The 17913-nt window shown below is 48.7% G+C and overlaps 1 protein-coding gene across 1 annotated transcript in view; it reads left to right on the top strand.

Annotated features, from left to right (window-relative positions):
• LOC111148761 (MOK protein kinase) overlaps window positions 1-17913 on the top strand; it is a 52363-nt gene that overhangs the window by 29818 nt on the left and 4632 nt on the right. Inside the window, exons 3-7 of the mRNA XM_022505555.1 lie at window positions 2874-2963; window positions 4366-4436; window positions 14834-14912; window positions 15034-15082; window positions 16850-17028. Coding sequence (XP_022361263.1) covers window positions 2874-2963; window positions 4366-4436; window positions 14834-14912; window positions 15034-15082; window positions 16850-17028 — 468 coding nt within the window. The remainder of the gene's footprint in view (window positions 1-2873; window positions 2964-4365; window positions 4437-14833; window positions 14913-15033; window positions 15083-16849; window positions 17029-17913) is intronic.

Raw genomic sequence — 17913 nt, 5'->3', positions numbered from 1 at the left:
CAGCTTGATCTCAGAACTCTGGGATCATGACCAAAACTGAAGGCAGATGCTTAACGAACTGAGCCACTCTGGCGCCCCCCTCTCTTATCTTTTTAATATCTAACTCTAGTGATGGTCCCTGTCATTCCTGATATCATTTGATGGTGGTAGTGTTTTATATAATTTTTTTTCCTTCGTTGGTTTTGGTAGAGGTTTATCAGTTTTATTAATCTTTTCAAAGAACCAGCTTCAGGTTTGTTCATTTTCTTTATTATTTGTCTATTTTCTTCTTCTTCTTTTTAAGATTTATTTATTTATTTTTAGAGAGAAAGTGAGGGGTGGGGGTGGGGTGGAAGAGGGGGAGAGAGAATCCAAAGCGGTCTTCCTACTAAGTGCAGAGTCCAACGCAAGGCTTGCTCTCATGACCCTGAGATCACGACCTAAGCGAAAAGCAGGGGTTGGTCTCTCAACCGGCTGAGCCACCAGGTGTCCTTATTCGTCTGTTTTCTGGGCCATCGATTTCTCCTCTTTAGTGTTGCTTTTCTTCTACTTTGGTTTAATTTACTCTTCTTAGTCTACCTTAAGGTGAAAACAGATAATTTATTTTTAACCATTTCTTCCTAACATAAGCATTTAAAGTTACAAATACACGTCTAAGCCCTGTTTTCCTGCATTCTGTGCATCTTGATATGTTGTGTTTTCTTATTGCTTGGTTTAAAATGTTTTCTAGGGGCACCTGGGTGGCTCAGTGGGTTAAGCCTCTGCCTTTGGCTCAGGTCGTGATCCCAGGATCCTGGGATCGAGCCCCACATCGGGCTCTCTGCTCAGCAGGGAGCCTGCCTCCTCCTCTCTCTCTGCCTGCCTCTCTGCCTACTTGTGATCTCTGTCTGTCAAATAAATAAATAAATTTTAAAAATTTAAAAATAAATAAATAAAATAAAATGTGTTCTAATTCTCCTTGTGAGTTCTTCTTTCCCAGTGGTTTATTTACAAGAGTGTTGTTTGATTTGCAGATGTTTGGGGCTCTTCTAGCTTGCTTACTGTCATAAGCTATTGTGGTCAGAGAACGTGTTCTGTAAGTCTTTGTGTTTGGAAGTTTACTGAGACTTATCTTTGGGTCTAGCGTATTCGTCGGAGTAAAGAGCACGTTGTACTTAGGTGTTAAATGTGAGTTCCATGTAAGGTTGGTTAGGTCAGGGTGGTCAGCAGTGCTGTTAGGATCTTGTGCATCTTTGCCGACCTTCTCAGTGATGTAGAGGGGTCCCAAAGCTTCCAGCTCCTTCTGCTTTCCACCATCAGTCTTTACTGCTTGTGTACTGAAGCTGTCCTATTCAGCACATCGTCCTGTCTTTTTGGTGTCCTGCCCCATCATCATGAAGTTGTTATAGCTAGTAATAACCTTTATTTTGAAATCTGTTTGGTCTAATATTAATATAACTGCTTCTTCTTCCCCTTCAGCTTAAGGACTTTCTTCTTACACATTGGATTGGTTAGATAAACCGGGGCGCCTGGATGGCTCAGTCTGTTAAGCGTCCCACTCTTGGTTTTGGCTCAGATCATGCTCTGGGTCCAGAGATCGAGCCCCATGGTATCAGATCCTCTGCTCAGGGGGGATTCTGCTCCTCCTCTCCCTCACGTCTCCACCCCTCATGTAGACTCTCTCTCTTTCTCTCTAAAATAAATAAAAAAAAAACTCCAATAAAATGAAATGTTGAAATTGCATGATTAATACTTTTTTATTTTTTAGACTTTGACCTGGTAATTAGAATTTTTTCCAGTTGCAGAAAAAAAAAAATCCATTTATGGCAGATATCATTGGTTCTTTTTGGAACAGAGGCTGCCTGTACTCCTCTGTGTTCAATCCCATGATTGTTTCTGTGTCCAGTAGGACAGTGAAAACAAACCAAAAAAAAAACCCTGAATGTCACCTGACTGCAAGATTCAAAGCAACTCCAAGGCAGAGAAAAATAGTTAACTCCAGGGACTCCTGGGTGGCTCAGTCGTTTGGCGTCTGCCTTTGGCTTGGGTCATGGTCCCAGGGTCCTGGGATCGAGCCCCGCATCGGGCTCCCTGCTCGGTGGGAGGTCTGCTTCTCCCCTTCCCTCTCTCTTCCTGCTACCCACCCTGCTTGGGTGCTTTCTATCTCTGTCAAATAAATAAATGAAATCTTTAAAAAACAAATAGTTAACTCCAGTCTTTTAGATTTTTTTTCATGATTTTTAAAAGAGAACAGAGTTGATTTATATTTTCTGAAAATAAAAATCTTTTTATTTGAACAAAGGCTAGTGATGCTCAGAGGAAATTGCCTTTCCAAATCTATTAGTTCATTATTTCTGAGAGAAGTGTCTATAGAGGCAGAAAAGAATTATGTCACAATAAGCAGAGTCTGTTTTGGGGTATGATAGCTAGTTTTCTTTTTTTTTTTAAGATTTGATTTATTTATTTGACAGAGAGAGATCACAAGTAGGCAGAGAGGCAGGCAGAGAGAGGGGGAAGCAGGCTCCCCACTGAGCAGTGAGCCCGATGTGGGGCTCGATCCGGAGACCCTGGGATCAGGACCTGAGCCGAAGGCAAACGCTTCACTGACTGAGCCACCCAGGCGTCCAATGTATGTTTATTAATCATAAACTACCAAGGTATTCTTTCAGGAGCTTAGGTGGGGAAGATCTGAATGTATGTCCAAAGCTATAAGACGCTTGGTTTTTAATCAGATAATAACCAGAACAAGACGTGCTGAACTTGAGCTGCTGACAGGAGAAATGGAAGCCGATTAACTTGCTTGAAATGTTCATGAGGTTTTCGGTTGTGATCGCGGGTAACAGATAATGACTGAATAACCCTAGTGAAAGCTGACCTAAATTAAAAGCGAGTTACTTCTTTTCCCTGCACAATAGTATTGAGCACGTGAACAACCTGCGGGAGATACAAGCTCTGAGGCGCCTGAATCCGCACCCAAACATTCTTACGTTGCACGAAGTGGTTTTGTAAGTATATTGGGGGCTTTACCAATCATCTCAATTTGATAACAACGATTACATCGCTTTTTAAGAAAAACCGTATAGATGTTTAAAATATTTGCTCTGTGGCTCAGGGAGTAACCATTTTCATTTCACTTTAAGTCCCATATTTATTCCCTGGGACAAACGTGTGTCTGATCCCTCTTGCTGCTGTGCCTTCATCTGGGTGACTCCGTGTCACGAGACCAGGCAGCATTCGGACGGCTCCTCTCCCGCAGCTCGGGGCGGCCTCTCCGTAGACAGCGGCCTGGGTGGACAGGCCTCAAGGGTGGATGGTGGCCTCGTGGGAGAGCCCCGATGTCGCGTGCCTGGGGCTGCATTCGCTTTCTCCCCATCCGCTGCCACGTGTGCACCGTCTCAGGCAGTGAGAGCTGCTGCCTTCCTGCAGCTGATGTAATCCAGAGGACTTTTCTGTTCTAATTCTAGAACAGCTTCCCTAAGGCTAAGCTGCCCGTCGAGAAGGCAGAGCACAGCTCGCCCCCAGATGCTGGCACTTCTGCAGGAGCTCAGGCCCAGGGTACCGGGACCAGCCTTTCGTAGGTCCTGAGGGGGTGCACGCCGGGTGAAGCCCCTCGGTGGCTCTCCCCGCTGCTTTAAAACCATCCAGGTCTCTGACAGTTCAAGTGCGGCAGGCTTTAATCAGAGGACTCCGGGTGAAATATCTTGTCACAGCTGTGTGGCCTCTTGGCCTGCAGTGCTTGGAGTAGCCAGTGTGGCTGTCACCACGCTGCCCGTGTGTCCCGTGCTTCACAGGCACTTGCGCCTGGGACCTCGCGTGGGCCTCCTGACACACCACCCCACTGGATGTGCCCTGAGCAGGGGCTGCGGTGACATGTTCTCCGCCCGGGGCTCACCCACGGGGCCAGAGGCCTCTGTCCCCAGCCCGGGCAAGGCCTAGACACCCCACAGGTCTGCTGTGACCCATCTTTCTCCCTTTTCCCCTGACCGCTTTGTGGATTTTGTTCCCCCATTATAATTTATCCCAATTACATGGAAGGAGTTTAGGTAAATTAAAGCTAAATTTGCAGTCACGGAGATAAATTAAATTCTTTTTCCTGTTTTGCTCAGCCAACTCTTCAGCCTCCTTTCTCCTGTCTGCTGGTAGTTAATTTTATATTTTTAAGACACAACTCATTACAAAGGGGGCAAGTGTTTAGAATTTTTGCTCCAAGTGAAGGTTTTACTCTTATTTTAAGTTAATTTCACCTGAAGTACTGACTGAAAATCACAGCGCCTGCTTCAGTCAGGACGCTTCAGCCTTTGCTCCGGGAGAGCTTTATGTCTACCGGAGATGTTTGCCAATGAGTTAAGTACTTGATTGTTTTCTGATTAAGATAAAACATTCTTACAAACCTGCTTTCTTCCTCAGTGACAGAAAATCTGGCTCTCTTGCGCTCATATGTGAACTTATGGACATGAATATTTATGAGCTAATACGAGGTACGTAGAATAATTTGTGAGCTAATCTAAGATCTCCTTTTAAAGCTTGTAGTTCCCATATGCTTTGTTTTCGTCCTCAAAATCGCTAGTCACCAGAGGACGGGCGTTCCTATAAATGCACGGTACTGAGCCACTTCGCGCTTGGGAGGTATTTTTTGGGCCTTTTTGTCTACCTGGCACACTGTGCCTTCAGGCTGGCTGGGAGCTGGCTGAGGGTGGCTCCCGGGGCAGCAGAGACCGCTCAGGCCTTCCTTGCCTCAGGTCCCTCCGGGGCCGCTCTGCTGGCTCTGCCGTGGTCAGCGCTCCGTTCTTCGGCTCAGAGCAAGGCAGGGCTCCCCCCAGCGTAATCCCCCCGACGAGAGACACGACCCCTTCTCTTTGCATCCTCGCACAGTCCCTCCTGCACCCCAGGGTGCTCGCGCCTCACCTTCTTCTGAACTAAAGCACCGTTGAGGAGACCACGTGCGCCTGAGCCGGCCTCAGTTGGGGCTGGTCCTGGAGGCTTCGAGAGGTCACTGGAGGAAACTGGATAGAAGAAGACGGATGGTCGGCCCGTGTAGCAAGTCTCCCCGGGGGAGCGGTGGCACAGGTGTGTCAGGTGTCGGGACACATAAGCCTCGGAGACGCCCCTGGGAAACGCCCCGGACGCGTGGTCTTGTACACATTGCCTCGTGCTTCTTGGACACATGGAAACAAATCAGCTGCTCCGTGCTCTGTGAGGGACTAGTTGCACACGAAGAGCTCAGATGAAATGGTTACCACGTGGGAAAGTGGAAAAAAGCGTTATTATCAAACTAGTATATTTTATATGTGATTGGAAATGTGTGCTTTAGTAAATTACTAATAAAATAAATAGCATAGACAGGCAAGTTTTTATACATCTGTAGACATTGATGAAAAACTTTTGGATCTAAAAACTTTAGGATCTTTTTGAAAAAAATAGGAGTTGGCCATGTATCTGGGGCTAAATGCTATTTATGTGACAGACCTTGTGCATTTTATTCACAGGTAAGCCCATCATTCAGGGATCTGTTTAACTGTGTTTTAAGTCCAATTCTAACAAAGTTAGTTATCAGGTTGCTTGGTTTAAAACCTATTAAGAATAGAGCCATTGGTTAGAATGAGCTTCTAGAATGTGGCCCATCAGCAATAACAGAATGTGACAGGTGACAGTCCTACAGTGGGCGAGGAAACCGAAAATACGAAACGTGAGGACGCCAGCAACAGCAGCAGCACAAGCAAGAGCATTCTGGGCAGGCGGCCCCGGGATGGGCTAGAGAGTGCCCAAGCTCGTGGTCGGTGGTGGTCAGCAAGCCACGTCAGTAGCATGATGGAGGAAGTAGGAAAGTGAAGAAAGAAAATGGTTTGGTTTTTTTTTTAAGACTTTATTTATTTGACAGAGAAAGAGACAGAGAGATAACACAAGCAGAGGAAGCGGGAGGGGGGAAACAGGCTTCCCGCTGAGTGGAGAGCCTGATGTGGGGCTCGATCCCGGGAACCTGGGATCACGACCTACGCCAGAGGCAGATGCTTAATGACTGAGCCACCCAGGCGCCCCAAAAAAGAAAATGTTTTGAAAAGATCCACACTTAAAGTGATGGCTATAGAGAAGAGTTTCACATGAAGTTCAAGGAGTAGACCTTATTGATCTGAAATTTTCACATTTTAAGCATCTGTTTCAAACAGTCTGGATAAATGAGGGGTTCTGTGCTTACATTTTCTCATATATTCTGTCTGACACAGATTGTGCTCTTTGATCCTGTCTGTACGTCTGTCCATCAGGACAGAGCCCCTAATACAATCAAGAGAAACAACCACCATACCTTAATATTTCATTGATAATTTTTTTTCTTACCAATGAACCAACATTTTGCTTCTTAATGAACCTACATAATCACTTCCTGTATTTAGTACCGGGCCTTTTGGTGTGAGATGTGCCTTATGTTAGAGTTCTGATTATTGCTTCTGAGAGTGTGAAATTTCAAAATTCAAGGGGAGGGGATCATTCCTAGCAAGTTTCTATGTAGTTAGACATTTGAGAAATCTTGGTTTAGAAAGAAATGTCTTCTGTTCCCAGTAGTAGAAGAATTATACAATGGAAGAATTGAATCCATTTCTTACTGTATTTGTCTACAGAGAGAGATTGTAGGAAGTGGAATGTTCCAGGGTGCCTGGGTGGCTCAGTCGGTTGAGCATTTGATCTTGATCTCAGCTCAGGGTCGTGAGTTTGAGCCCCTTGTTGGGCTCCATGCTGGGTATGCAGCCTACTTTAAAAAAAAAAAAAAAAAAGGAATGTTATATTTTAGATCAACAGACATTGACTCATCACGTAAATGTTGAGTGTCTTCCATAGGCCAGGGCTGTGCTCAGTGCACAGGGTCTAAGATGCTCAGGGGTATCCTAGTTTTAGAGATGCGGAAAGATGGGGAAACTGGCATGTGGTCACCGTAAGATACTAAATATGGCAGTATTTCCTCAGGATTTCAGAGATGTTAAAATGTGAGGGGAAAAAACCTGCCTGAGCATTGATGCAATACAGTGATCACTGTAACAGCCAACAGTTCCTCAAGGCTGACCACCGGGCAAGCGCTCTTCTTAGCCCTTTGTAGGAATTAACTCATTTTACCTTCATGACAGCCATTCAGATAGACGCTGTTACTATCCCCATTTTAAAGATGGAGAAACAGAAGCAGAGAGATAAGTAATTTGTCCAAGGTTATATACTTAGTAAGTGGTGGACATGGGGTTTGGACTTGGACAGCCTCTTCCAGCGGGGGTGTTTTTTTTTTTTTTTAAATTTTATTTATTTATTTGAGAGAGAGACAGTGAGAGAGAGCATGAGAGGAGAGAAGGTCAGAGGGAGAAGCAGACTCCCCGTGGAGCTGGAAGCCCGATGCGGGACTCGATGCCTGGATTCCGGGATCATGACCTGAGCTGAAGGCAGTTGCTCAACCAACGGAGCCACCCAGGCGCCCCGGGTGTTCTTAACCATTACGCGTGCAGCCTCTTGACAGCCCGAGGAGCCTGGCATCACCACCATCTTCATCATTACCCTCATCGTCGCCTCTGTTTTGTGGATGAGGAAATCGAGGCTTCAGGGATTAAGTGAGAACCAAAGGTTAAGTTATTAATAAATAGTAGAGTCAGAACTTATACTCCGGTTTGACTGAAACACTAACCATCCCGCTCCACCACTATCCTGGGTCCCTGCTGCTGGCCCCCCGCTCAGCGCCCTCCAGTGGACGTGCACCTGCTGGTTATCTGTCCTTGCTGACAAAGACACCGACTTACTGAGACCTGAATCCATCACTAAAGCGTTTCCTACGAGAATGACGGTTCGTTTCTCTTGAATGACTGCTCTCACGGCAGCCCTGTCAGATTTCGAAGAGCCGGCTCATGGCACAAGGATGGTCACAGAGGTTACTGGGATGTCTGCTTGATGCGCAGTGATGGCCAAGGTCTGGTGAAGGTAGAGGAGAAGAGTAGAAGATGCGTTTTTTCATGGAGGGTGTAGAGTCTGTTGAAGAGAAGGAACCGTATGAAAGTCACCGTCATTAGAGAAAATGAATTGCTTGGGGTAATTTTCTCTTTGTCCAGTAGGTGTCAGAGGAGGCGGAGATGACTGGGCTTCGCCTGGAAGAGCGGCTGGTGTAGGCAAGAGCGGCAGGAGAGGAGGTCTCATTCATGCCACGTGCCAGGCGCTGCTCTGGAAGTGGGCATATGGGGGATAGACATGGTCTCACCCATGTGGGCCCACACTCTGAGGAAGAGAGAGATGCCGAATAAGTACAGAAATGATCAAGAAGGAGTTCAAGAGGGGCGCCTGGGTGGCTCAGTGGGTTAAAGCCTCTGCCTTCGGCTCAGGTCATGATCCCAGAGTCCTGGGATCAAGCCCCGCATTGGGCTCTCTGCTTTGCGGATAGCCTGCTTCCCTCTCTCTCTCTGCCTGCCTCTCTGCCTACTTGTGATCTCTGTCTGTGAAATAAATAAATGAAATCTTTAAAAAAAAAAGAAAGAAAGAAGGAGTTCAAGACAGGGATAAGTGTTCTGAGTGAACAAAACATGTCATATCACAGAGTGATGGGGATGGAGTATTTTAGACAGAGACAGCTACTGCAAAGAACCTGAGGCCATTGTGATGTTAAGAGGCTGGTGTGGCTGGAGCACAAGGAAGAGCGTTAGAGGCGGCGAGGTAGGTAGGGGCCAGTGGGGTGGGTAGGGCCAGAGTAAGAATTCAGGTTATTCTATGTTCAATGGGAAGCATTAGTGGGTTTTAAGGGAGGGAGAAGCATCTTTTGATTGGGGTACAGACCAGTGTTTCTAAAACTATCTATAGTGGAAGACCAGTTTTTAGTGTGTTCATTTTTTCTCCTAATCTGTTGTGGACCAGAACTTTTGTAAAATACATAAAAATTAAGTACTGGAAAAATGGTGATGGGCTTTGATGTCGTAGCAGTGCTGGATCACCGTAAAAGTTCCCGGTTGCTCTAGGTCTTGTCATCTCTTAAACCAGTAACAAGCAGCCCGGGACTGGCATCAGTTCACAGACTATGCTCTTCAGAGAACGTTTCTGTTTAAAGACTGTTTAAAGAGCGAACAGGCCATAGGTGGACGTATCGGTCGACCCTTCCCACTACGGACAATGAGCAGCATTTGTTCTCGCCCATTTAACCCCAAGGGACGTGTGTGATCGGGACGGCTTCACGGAGTCACCGGGCAGGCTGAGGAGACGCTTCCGGACGTGGTATCCGGGAAGCAGCTTCTGGAATCGATCCTGCAGGGCTGGGCTGCCACAGGGGCTGCTGCCTCTGCACAGACAGGCTGCTGTTGCCGCCACCAGCTCCGGAACCCGGTCGCCTCTGCCGGAGCCAGGAAGCCGCCCCACCACCGTCTGCGCTCACACGGGATGCCCCCTTCCTCCCGGCTGGCCCCGCAAGGTGGGCCTGAAGCCTCGTTCTCGAGGGGTCGGATTGAGGCGGGACCCGGCCCCATCGGGAGCTCCCAGCTACAAACAACCTGAGGAACGTTGCTCTGGGCTTTCATGCCCGGCCTGCGAGGTCGGGGTCGGGATGGGACTGCACCGTGAGCTGCGAGGGGAGAGCAGCGGCGGGAGAGCGACCCGGAGACGGGGAGCCTCTCTGCCCGCCGCGCACTGGGCAGCACCCCTGGCAGGGGCGAGTGGCTGGCGTGCCTGGGCGCCGCGAGCCGTCCTGGGGGGTGGACTCGGGGGCTTGTGCTTGCGGCGCCCAGCGGGGAAGCCTGTCTGGGAATTTGCTAGGAGAGACTGGTGAAGACAGTAACCTGGTTATAGCGGCATCTGTTGTTTTACTTGTTTATGTGATCTCCACACCCAGGTTGGGGTCAAACTCACGACTCCAAGATCAAGATCGCACGCTCTTCCCACTGAGCCAGCCAGGCGCCCCCAGAGACATCTCTTATTTTAACTTGTATCTGATTTTTTTTTTTTTTTTTTTTTTTTACTGTTTCAAGTTAAATTACTCTGCTTTTTGAGTGGCTCGGTCACTGTGCCCCACCCTGCGGTGCCTGGTTCAGAGCCTCGGGTGCCGGCTCCCTCACCTCCCCTGCCCCGCTCCGTGGCATCTTGCTCTCGTTTCCGTGTATCTGCTGCTTTATTGTGTGTCCCCCTCTGGCCACTGAGCCGTTCGTTCTCGGACAGTGAGGCCTCGCTGGCTCCAGCACGGGTGCCCTCCTAGTGCCCAGCACCGTTGCCTGTGTGACACGGTGTCTCTACCAGTTGGTGGCTATAGATAGCGAGGGCTGTAGGTTGGTTTCGCTGCAGGGAGCACGTGCCATTCAGCTGGTTCCCATACGAAAGAGGGAGTTTACGGTCAAACCTCGCATCTGCTGCCCGAAGCTCAGTCAGGCCTCTTGGGAGGTGGAACCGGGAAAGCTCTGGCTGTCAAGGTCACCACTGGCCCCCATGGAGCCACGTGGTCCCCTGCCCCTCCTCATCTGCTTGTCCCTCCCCTCTTCTTTTGGCAGACGTGGCCACTCAGACCCTGGGAGCCTTCAGTGGCAGCAGATGGGCCAGGCCCAGAAGTCCCGGCCATTGGCCCCCTGCTGGGGTGCTGGCTGTCGCAGGTCCAGTGGGCCGGGCCTTGTTCCCTTAGGGTTGTACCTTTCAGAGGCTGTGGGTCGGGCAGGCACCCTGAAGTAAACCCGTGATATTGGGGAATGAAGTGTGGTTTGACTGTAAACACAGCACTACAGTTCATTTCCGTGAAGAGCTTAGGCAGTGTGCCTTATTGCCTGCAACAGATGTCACCGCGTCAGATCAGATCGGTGGTATTTTTATGTCACGTCAATCTCACCGACCGACCGTACATACGAACGGAAGCCGGGACACGGCCTGTCGTCTCTAGCACACAGATCTCTACCTACCTAGTAATTTTACTTCTGTCCTTGCTAAAAGAGCTCTTTGGCTCTGTTTAAGCAGTTTCCGCCCAGATCACGTTCATGGGTATATAAAAAGGAAAGTGGCAGGGAATTGAATCTTTTGTCGTTCCTAACACTTCCTTGAAACATTTTGACCCAGTGACCGATGTCTTCGTTTTCCTTACGCAGTAGGGCTCTGTGCTATTCAGAGTGATGCGGCCTTCTTGTTGCTGGAATCTTCTTCCAAGCCCATGCCACCAGCCTGTTAGTGTTGATGCTGTGGTTTCTGGAAGCGTGGCCCCAGGTGGGCTATGTGGCCGCGGCACAGAGCTCCCAGCCTTGCATGTCTGAGGATGGCGGGTCTGGGTCAGGCCTGTGAGCCTTGGTCCTTGTCTGTGAAATGGGAATGATGCTATGCTAGCGTCTAACTCCTTGCGGGGGCTGTGGAGCTGCTGCCGTTAGAGCAGTGGCCCCCTGCCCGGTCTTCAGTGAAGCGACTGCTGTCCTCCTCATCGCCCCCACCACATTCACAGTGGTTAGTGCGCGTGCGCTACAGGCCCGCCTCAGGTCTTCCCCATCCCGTGTGCTCGCCTCCGGAGCAGAGGTGAGGAAGTGGGATTTCACAGAAGGTCCAGCGCCCGCTGAAGGTGAGCTGGCTTCCTAGAGTGGAACCAGAGGAGCTGTCCTTGAGTTTTGCCGTGGTTGATAAGGGAGGGGTGTGGGGGATGGCTCCGGCTCCAGCTGAGGCTGATGTCCCACCTGCTACCCCCTGCAGGTCAGCGTCTCTAACCCCAGATCCACGTGCCATAATGCAGACTGTGTGCATACCTGGTGCCCCGGGCGCAGCCTCTGGGCCAAGGTGTAGCTGGTAGACCATTTATATGCCAGTGCCATGCTGGACCCCAGCATGCCCCTCTGAGCCTGAGCGGGAGAGCCTGGCATAGGCCTGTGGATGGGGTCTCTCGTGGGAGGGGGTGTGTGCGAGATACTGTGTTACAGGGTGGACTACACTGGTGGCCGCGTTCCTTCATTTAGTCCCCGCAGCCAATGCCACAGCTTATCATTGTGTTCCTGGAAATATATTTTACATGATGGATATTGTACATGACATTCTTTAGAATCTTCTTAGTGAGGATATTTGGTTTAAAAAATCAGCTAGACGAAATTAACTTGGTCGGGATAGGCACAGCAGACAGGGAAGCAGTATTCACGGTCTGCTGGTGTTCAGGAGGACACACAGGCGCTTATGAGTGGTTGATTAATTCTTGTACTTGTTGCAAGATGTTTGAGAACGGGAATCTATTGGGAACCAGGTAGAGTCTCAGGTCTGGAAAGTTAGGATCTTGTTTTTGTAGGGAATGGATCGTCAGCCCCCTCTTGGTCAAGGGTGTGGATTCCAAGGTTGTTCAGACCAGGGTTCCAGATGGTTCACACTGCCCCTCCCTCCCTCAGGAGCCCCCTCACATAGGCAGGGATTCTCACAGAGGGGCACGGGGGTGGGGGCAGCCATGTCCTTACCTGCGGGACTATGAGTGGGTGGGTGGGGGGAACAAAGAGGAAAGGAAGGGTCAGTACCCAAAGAGGGCTCTTACACTGGGGAACTGAGGGCAGCCGAGAAATGCAGATTCCTGGCCCATATGTTTTGTTTTGTGATTCATTAGGTCTGGGTTTGGAGCTGGGAATCACCATTTTATTTTATTGTATTTTTTTTAGATTTTTTAAAAGATTTTATTTATTTATTTGACAGAGATTACAAGCAGGCAGAGAGGCAGGCAGAGAGAGAGGAGGAAGCAGGCTTCCTGCCGAGCAGAGAGCCCGATGTGGGGCTCGATCCCAGGACTCTGAGATCATGACCTGAGCAAAGGCAGAGGCCCCAACCCACTGAGCCACCCAGGCGCCCCAATTTTATTGTATTTTTTAAAAGATTTTATTTATTTGAGACAGCGAGAGTACACATGCACGAGCAGAGGGAGGGGGACAAGTAGACGACCCTGAGCTCATGACCTGAACCAGAGTCAGAGGCTTAACCTACTGAGCCACCGAGAGGCCCCCCACGGGAGTCGGCATTTTAAAGCATCCCTCGGTGATGGTGGAGACTGGTAGGGTTAGACTTTCTGTAGAGGACTCCACCTTCCTGAGTGCAAGTTTGGATGACGGTCCTGATAAGTGTGTGCTGGGAGATCTGGGTGTGTGGGCGTGGCCAGGAAGGTGCTCCTAGAACAGAACGGCCTGAGCACAGGGGTGAAGCAGGAGAGCTTTGGAGGCATGTGCAAAAGCATCTACAGGGGAATGTGGCTGGAACATTCCATGGACAAGAGGGATGTGGTGGGGCGTGGTTCTCCAAGTGAGAGTCCAAGTCAGGCAGCTGCACCTGGGAACTTGTTCGTAAGGCAGCTTTTGGAGCCCCGACGCAGACCTCCTGAACCACAAATGCCTAGAGGTGGGAGAAGCATCCCGGGTCTTCGTGAGCCCCCAGGAGACTCAGCTGCCCCTGTAGCCTGAGAGCCCCTCGTCGGGAGGAAGGGGGTCCTGAGTGCCAGGCTAGTTCAGTGGGCAGTGAGACCCCTGTCACAGGACAAGAACCAGATTTCAGGAAGCTTTTCATCTAACGGCGCATGTGATGGTGAAGAGAAATTTTGCTTCCTTTTGATTCTTAAACAGATAGGAATTTAATATAAAGTTACAGAATGACTCAAGCTAGGGAGAGAGGACTAAGTCTTCATTTAATTCTTTTAAATTCTAGAAAGTGGGTGATAAATTATTTGATACAGAACAAAAATTACAGTATTATGAAAAAGTTAATTGTACTTAGACATTTTGCAATTTACATTACTTTCTACTAACAGAAAACATTCTTGTCTAGGGCGAGAAAAAGAATAAATTTGTCAACAGAAATGGCAAACAAAGGAGCAGAAATGTCAAAGGGACTGTGCACTTACGGAGGGGAAAGTGGTTTCCTGGATTGTTAGGCGAGAATGGTGGTTTTTCTGATTCAAAAATAAAAACGCACACCTTTGAAATTAAAATCGAGTAGCATGTACCATCTTCTGGAACAAGGATCACCGTGATGCTGGAGTGTGTTGTTAAGAGTCATAGGACACAAAAACCCGCAGGCAGCAGGCCCGGTGAGCAGGTGTGAGTGACGAGGAGAGTGGGCTGTGAAATTCAAAGCAATCCTGGGTCTTCTTCCATTTAAAACCCACTTCTGTGGAACTGTGATCCACCCCCCTTTACGATGGAAGTCCCCAGGGGCACCTGGGTGACTCCGTTGGTTAAATGTTGGCTCTTGGTTTCAGTTCAGGTCCTGATCTCAGGGTCGTGAGATGGAGTCCGCTTGTCCCTGTCCCTCCTCCCCACTTGCGCTCAAGTGAGCTCTCTTTCAAATAAATAAAATCTTAAAAATTCCGAACTGGAAGCCAAGGAAAACCCTGGATTTTTAAGTTACTCTTGACATCTCATAATCAGCAGTTTGGAAGGGCGCGTCCCGGAAGACCTGCCCCAGCGGTGGGGGCTGGGAGGAGTGAGCGGGGTTCATCAGACCAAACTGCGCAGGTATTTATTACTCAGTACTGCTGTTGTGATCCGAAGGCATGCACGGGGGATTTTACATGAGATCATGCCAGTATGTAGGATTTTATTTTAAGATTTTATTTATTTATTTGACAGAGATCACAAGTAGGCATTGAGGCAGGCAGAGAGAGAGGGGGAAGTAGGCTCCCCGCTGAGCAGAGAGCCCGATGCGGGGCTCGATCCCAGGACCCTGAGGTCATGACCTGAGCTGAAGGCAGAGGCTTAAACCACTGAGCCACCCAGGTGCCCCCAGTATGTAGAATTTTAAATGGTGGATTTAGTGTGTGCACTCCATATTTCCTGAAATTACTAAGGGTTGTTTTTTAGATTTTCACACATCATTAAATAAAATTGTTGGATTCTATTTTTGTTTTCAGAAAATGGGATATGTATCATTGGTAACCATATCGGCAATTTCCTTGATTGCACAGGGAGAAGACACCCATTATCAGAAAAAAAGATTATGCACTATATGTACCAGTTATGTAAATCCCTTGATCATATGCACAGGTATGCTCTTGGAGAATTAGCAGCTCCAAATTGATAAAATGTATTAACATTCATTAAAAATTCAATGTAAAAGAATTTGAATGAGGCACAAATTAATTCTATCCTTTTATATTGAATGCAGAAATGGAATATTTCACAGAGATGTAAAGCCAGAAAATATATTAATAAAGGTAAGAACTTCTACATAAAAAAATTATCAGAAGAAAGGTAGAATGGGAAGCCTTTTTGCTAGGTAGGCTTTCAGTCCCGGGTAGCTGGGCACCACGTTTGTTCCGCTGTTGTTTTCTCCCAGTTGGAAGAAGTGGTTTATTTAATAAGTGCCATCGACACAACTTTACATCTGGAAGGAAATAATGTTAGGCACTCTCTTCTTACTACAGGCAAAAATCAACCGCTGGGGTATGGTTCTGGCTCAGTCGGTGGAGCGTGTGACTCTTGATTTCGGGGTCATGAGTTCAAGCTCCATGTTGAGTATAAACACTACTTAAAAAAATAATAGATAAATAAACTCCATTCATATTATCACTCCAAACTCTGTGCATGTGAAAGCAGAAGAGGCAGGATTTGCACTCAGGTCTGTCCCATACTGTAGCCACGTCAACTGTACGTATTTCTAAGTGTGAAGGCTGGTGAGTTTGGGGATATGTATACACACATGAAGCCATCATCACAGCCAAGCAGACAGACCTTTTGTCTCTGGAAGGTTATTCATACTCCTTGGTCATCCCTTCTGTCCGTTGTCCCCTTGTCCCCAGGCATTAGTTTGCACTTTCTAGAATGTTCTCTAAATGGCATTTGTAGTATGTGCTCTTTCTTGGTCTGGATTTGTCCCTCAGCGTCATCATTCTGACATTTGTCCACATCGTAGTGTGGAGTGCCACACCTTTTGAAGTCGTCCCACGGTTGTTGGCTGTTCTCTGTCTTCACCATTTGTTGTCTCTGCATTTCAGTTTGGAAGTTTCTGTTGGCGCGTCTTCTAGCTGATTCTTTCCGTGGCTGTTTAGCCTGTGGATGGGCTTATCAAAGTCATTTTTTATTTCTGGCACAGTGGTTTTATTTCTAGTGCTTCCTTTTGATTCTTAGAGGTTCCATCTCTCTGCTTGCATTTCCCATGTGAATTTTCCCTGAACTTGGCCATCATCTACTTTTTCCACTAGAGCCCTTAACTATTCACTTGTAGAGAATTTTAAATTCCCTGACGAGTCATTCCAGAATTCTTAACTCTGTGCCACATCTGAAGCTGGTTCTGATGCTTGCTTTGTCCCTCAGATTGTTTTTCTTGCCTTTTAACAAGCCTTACCATCTTGTTGGAGGTCCGACGTGATGCGCTGGGTGATGGGAGCAGGTGAAAGCCTGGAATGAAGTTCCTTGATAACCTGGCTAGGAAACGTGCTGTGTTTAATGTTTGCTATAGGTGAAGGCACAGAGACTCCAAATTTGTTGACATTGTGTGTGTTATTACCTGAATGTGAGGGGTGAACAAAATGGGAGAGATATCTTGAAACCTGTCTCTCCGGTCTTTCTGACTTGACCCAAAGAACCCGTGGCTCCAGAGAGCTGGCCCCCACTTCCCCCACCCCCAGGGGCAGAACAAAGGGGCCAGCAGAGCTGGACAGATGGAAGTTAGAGACACAATAGGGCCAACAAACCACTATGGTGTTTTTAATTCATTTGTAGACTCATGCTGTGACTTAAAATTTCCCAAAACCTGTAGACATTTGGAAGTATTTGTGAAACAGAGCCAGGATATTTGTAAACGCATCCTACTGGATAGAAACCCCACTCTCGTACCTGTCAGAGGCCCTTGTGTGTGCTCGTGAAGTCATTTGTATTTCATAAGCTGCTTTCAATGCTCGCAATTTTCCCATCGGCGCATAAATATTGGAAGTGGTCTCTACTCTAACAGCTGCTTGGTGAGATGTCATTTGTCCCTGCAGCAGGATATCCTGAAGTTGGGGGACTTCGGATCTTGCCGGAGCGTCTACTCCAAGCAGCCCTACACGGAGTACATCTCCACCCGCTGGTACCGTGCCCCGGAGTGTCTCCTCACCGACGGCTTCTACACCTACAAAATGGACCTGTGGAGCGCTGGCTGCGTGTTCTACGAGATCGCCAGGTAGAGCTGAGGCCCACCTTGTGTCCGAGACCTCCTGCCCCGTGCCCGTGGGTCTCCAGGCCAATGTCCCAAAAGGGGCCGCCTGGCAAGGCTCGGCCTACCCACCGGGTGGCTTTGGGCCGGGCCCTTCCTTTACCAGACAGACTGCACCGTTGTCCTGCCGACGGGACTATTTCACGTGACAGAAAGCACACTCGGCTTTCATTTTCCTTTTCGTCAAATACTTGTCCTTGTTCGCGCGTGACTAAGTGCAGAACAGCATCGGCTTCTTCCTCCCTACCTTGGCCGGCGGCCGGCGGGGCTCCCTGCTCGGCTTCGCAGTGAGACGGTTGACTCGTGAGTTCAGGACCAGAGTAGAAACGTGCTTATTGCCACCTTGTGGGGCCCACCTTGGGGGTGTGTGAGCAGTGTCCCCGCTCCTGGGACCTACCCTGACACAGTGTGTAGGATGTGCTGGTCACAGGCATGAGTGTGGGTCACCTTGTGGTGCAGCTGGATTCTAGAAAGCCCGGTCCTAACCATCCTCCCCGGCCTCCATGCCCCTCAGCCTTCGTGCTTAACCGGCGGGTGGAACTGTGGGCCCCGGAAGAAGGGAGGTGGGCTGGTCCCACGCAGGGGTGAGTAGGGCATGGGGTTGAAGAGCCCCACGGAGTGGGTGGGCCAGCGTTCACTTGCTCGGAGTGGACTGTTACGGACGAGCAGGTGAATTCAACATCTGGGTGACGTGCCTAGGCGAGGACCCAGGTCGTCTGCTCTCGCCAGCTCAGCTGCCCACTTCATAAATACAGACGTGCGTGTCCTTCAGGACACACCGACTGAGAATTGACTTGTTATTTTTGGAAGGCTGAGTGGTGCTTTTCATGGACGCTTAAGTACCGGCAGACA

The sequence above is a fragment of the Enhydra lutris genome, unplaced genomic scaffold, assembly GCF_002288905.1.
Source record: "Enhydra lutris kenyoni isolate GAN:26980312 unplaced genomic scaffold, ASM228890v2 scaffoldscaffold20, whole genome shotgun sequence".
Classification (NCBI taxonomy): Eukaryota; Metazoa; Chordata; class Mammalia; order Carnivora; family Mustelidae; genus Enhydra; species Enhydra lutris.
Note: the sequence above shows the minus strand (reverse complement) of the source record. Positions and strands in the feature narration are given on the sequence as shown.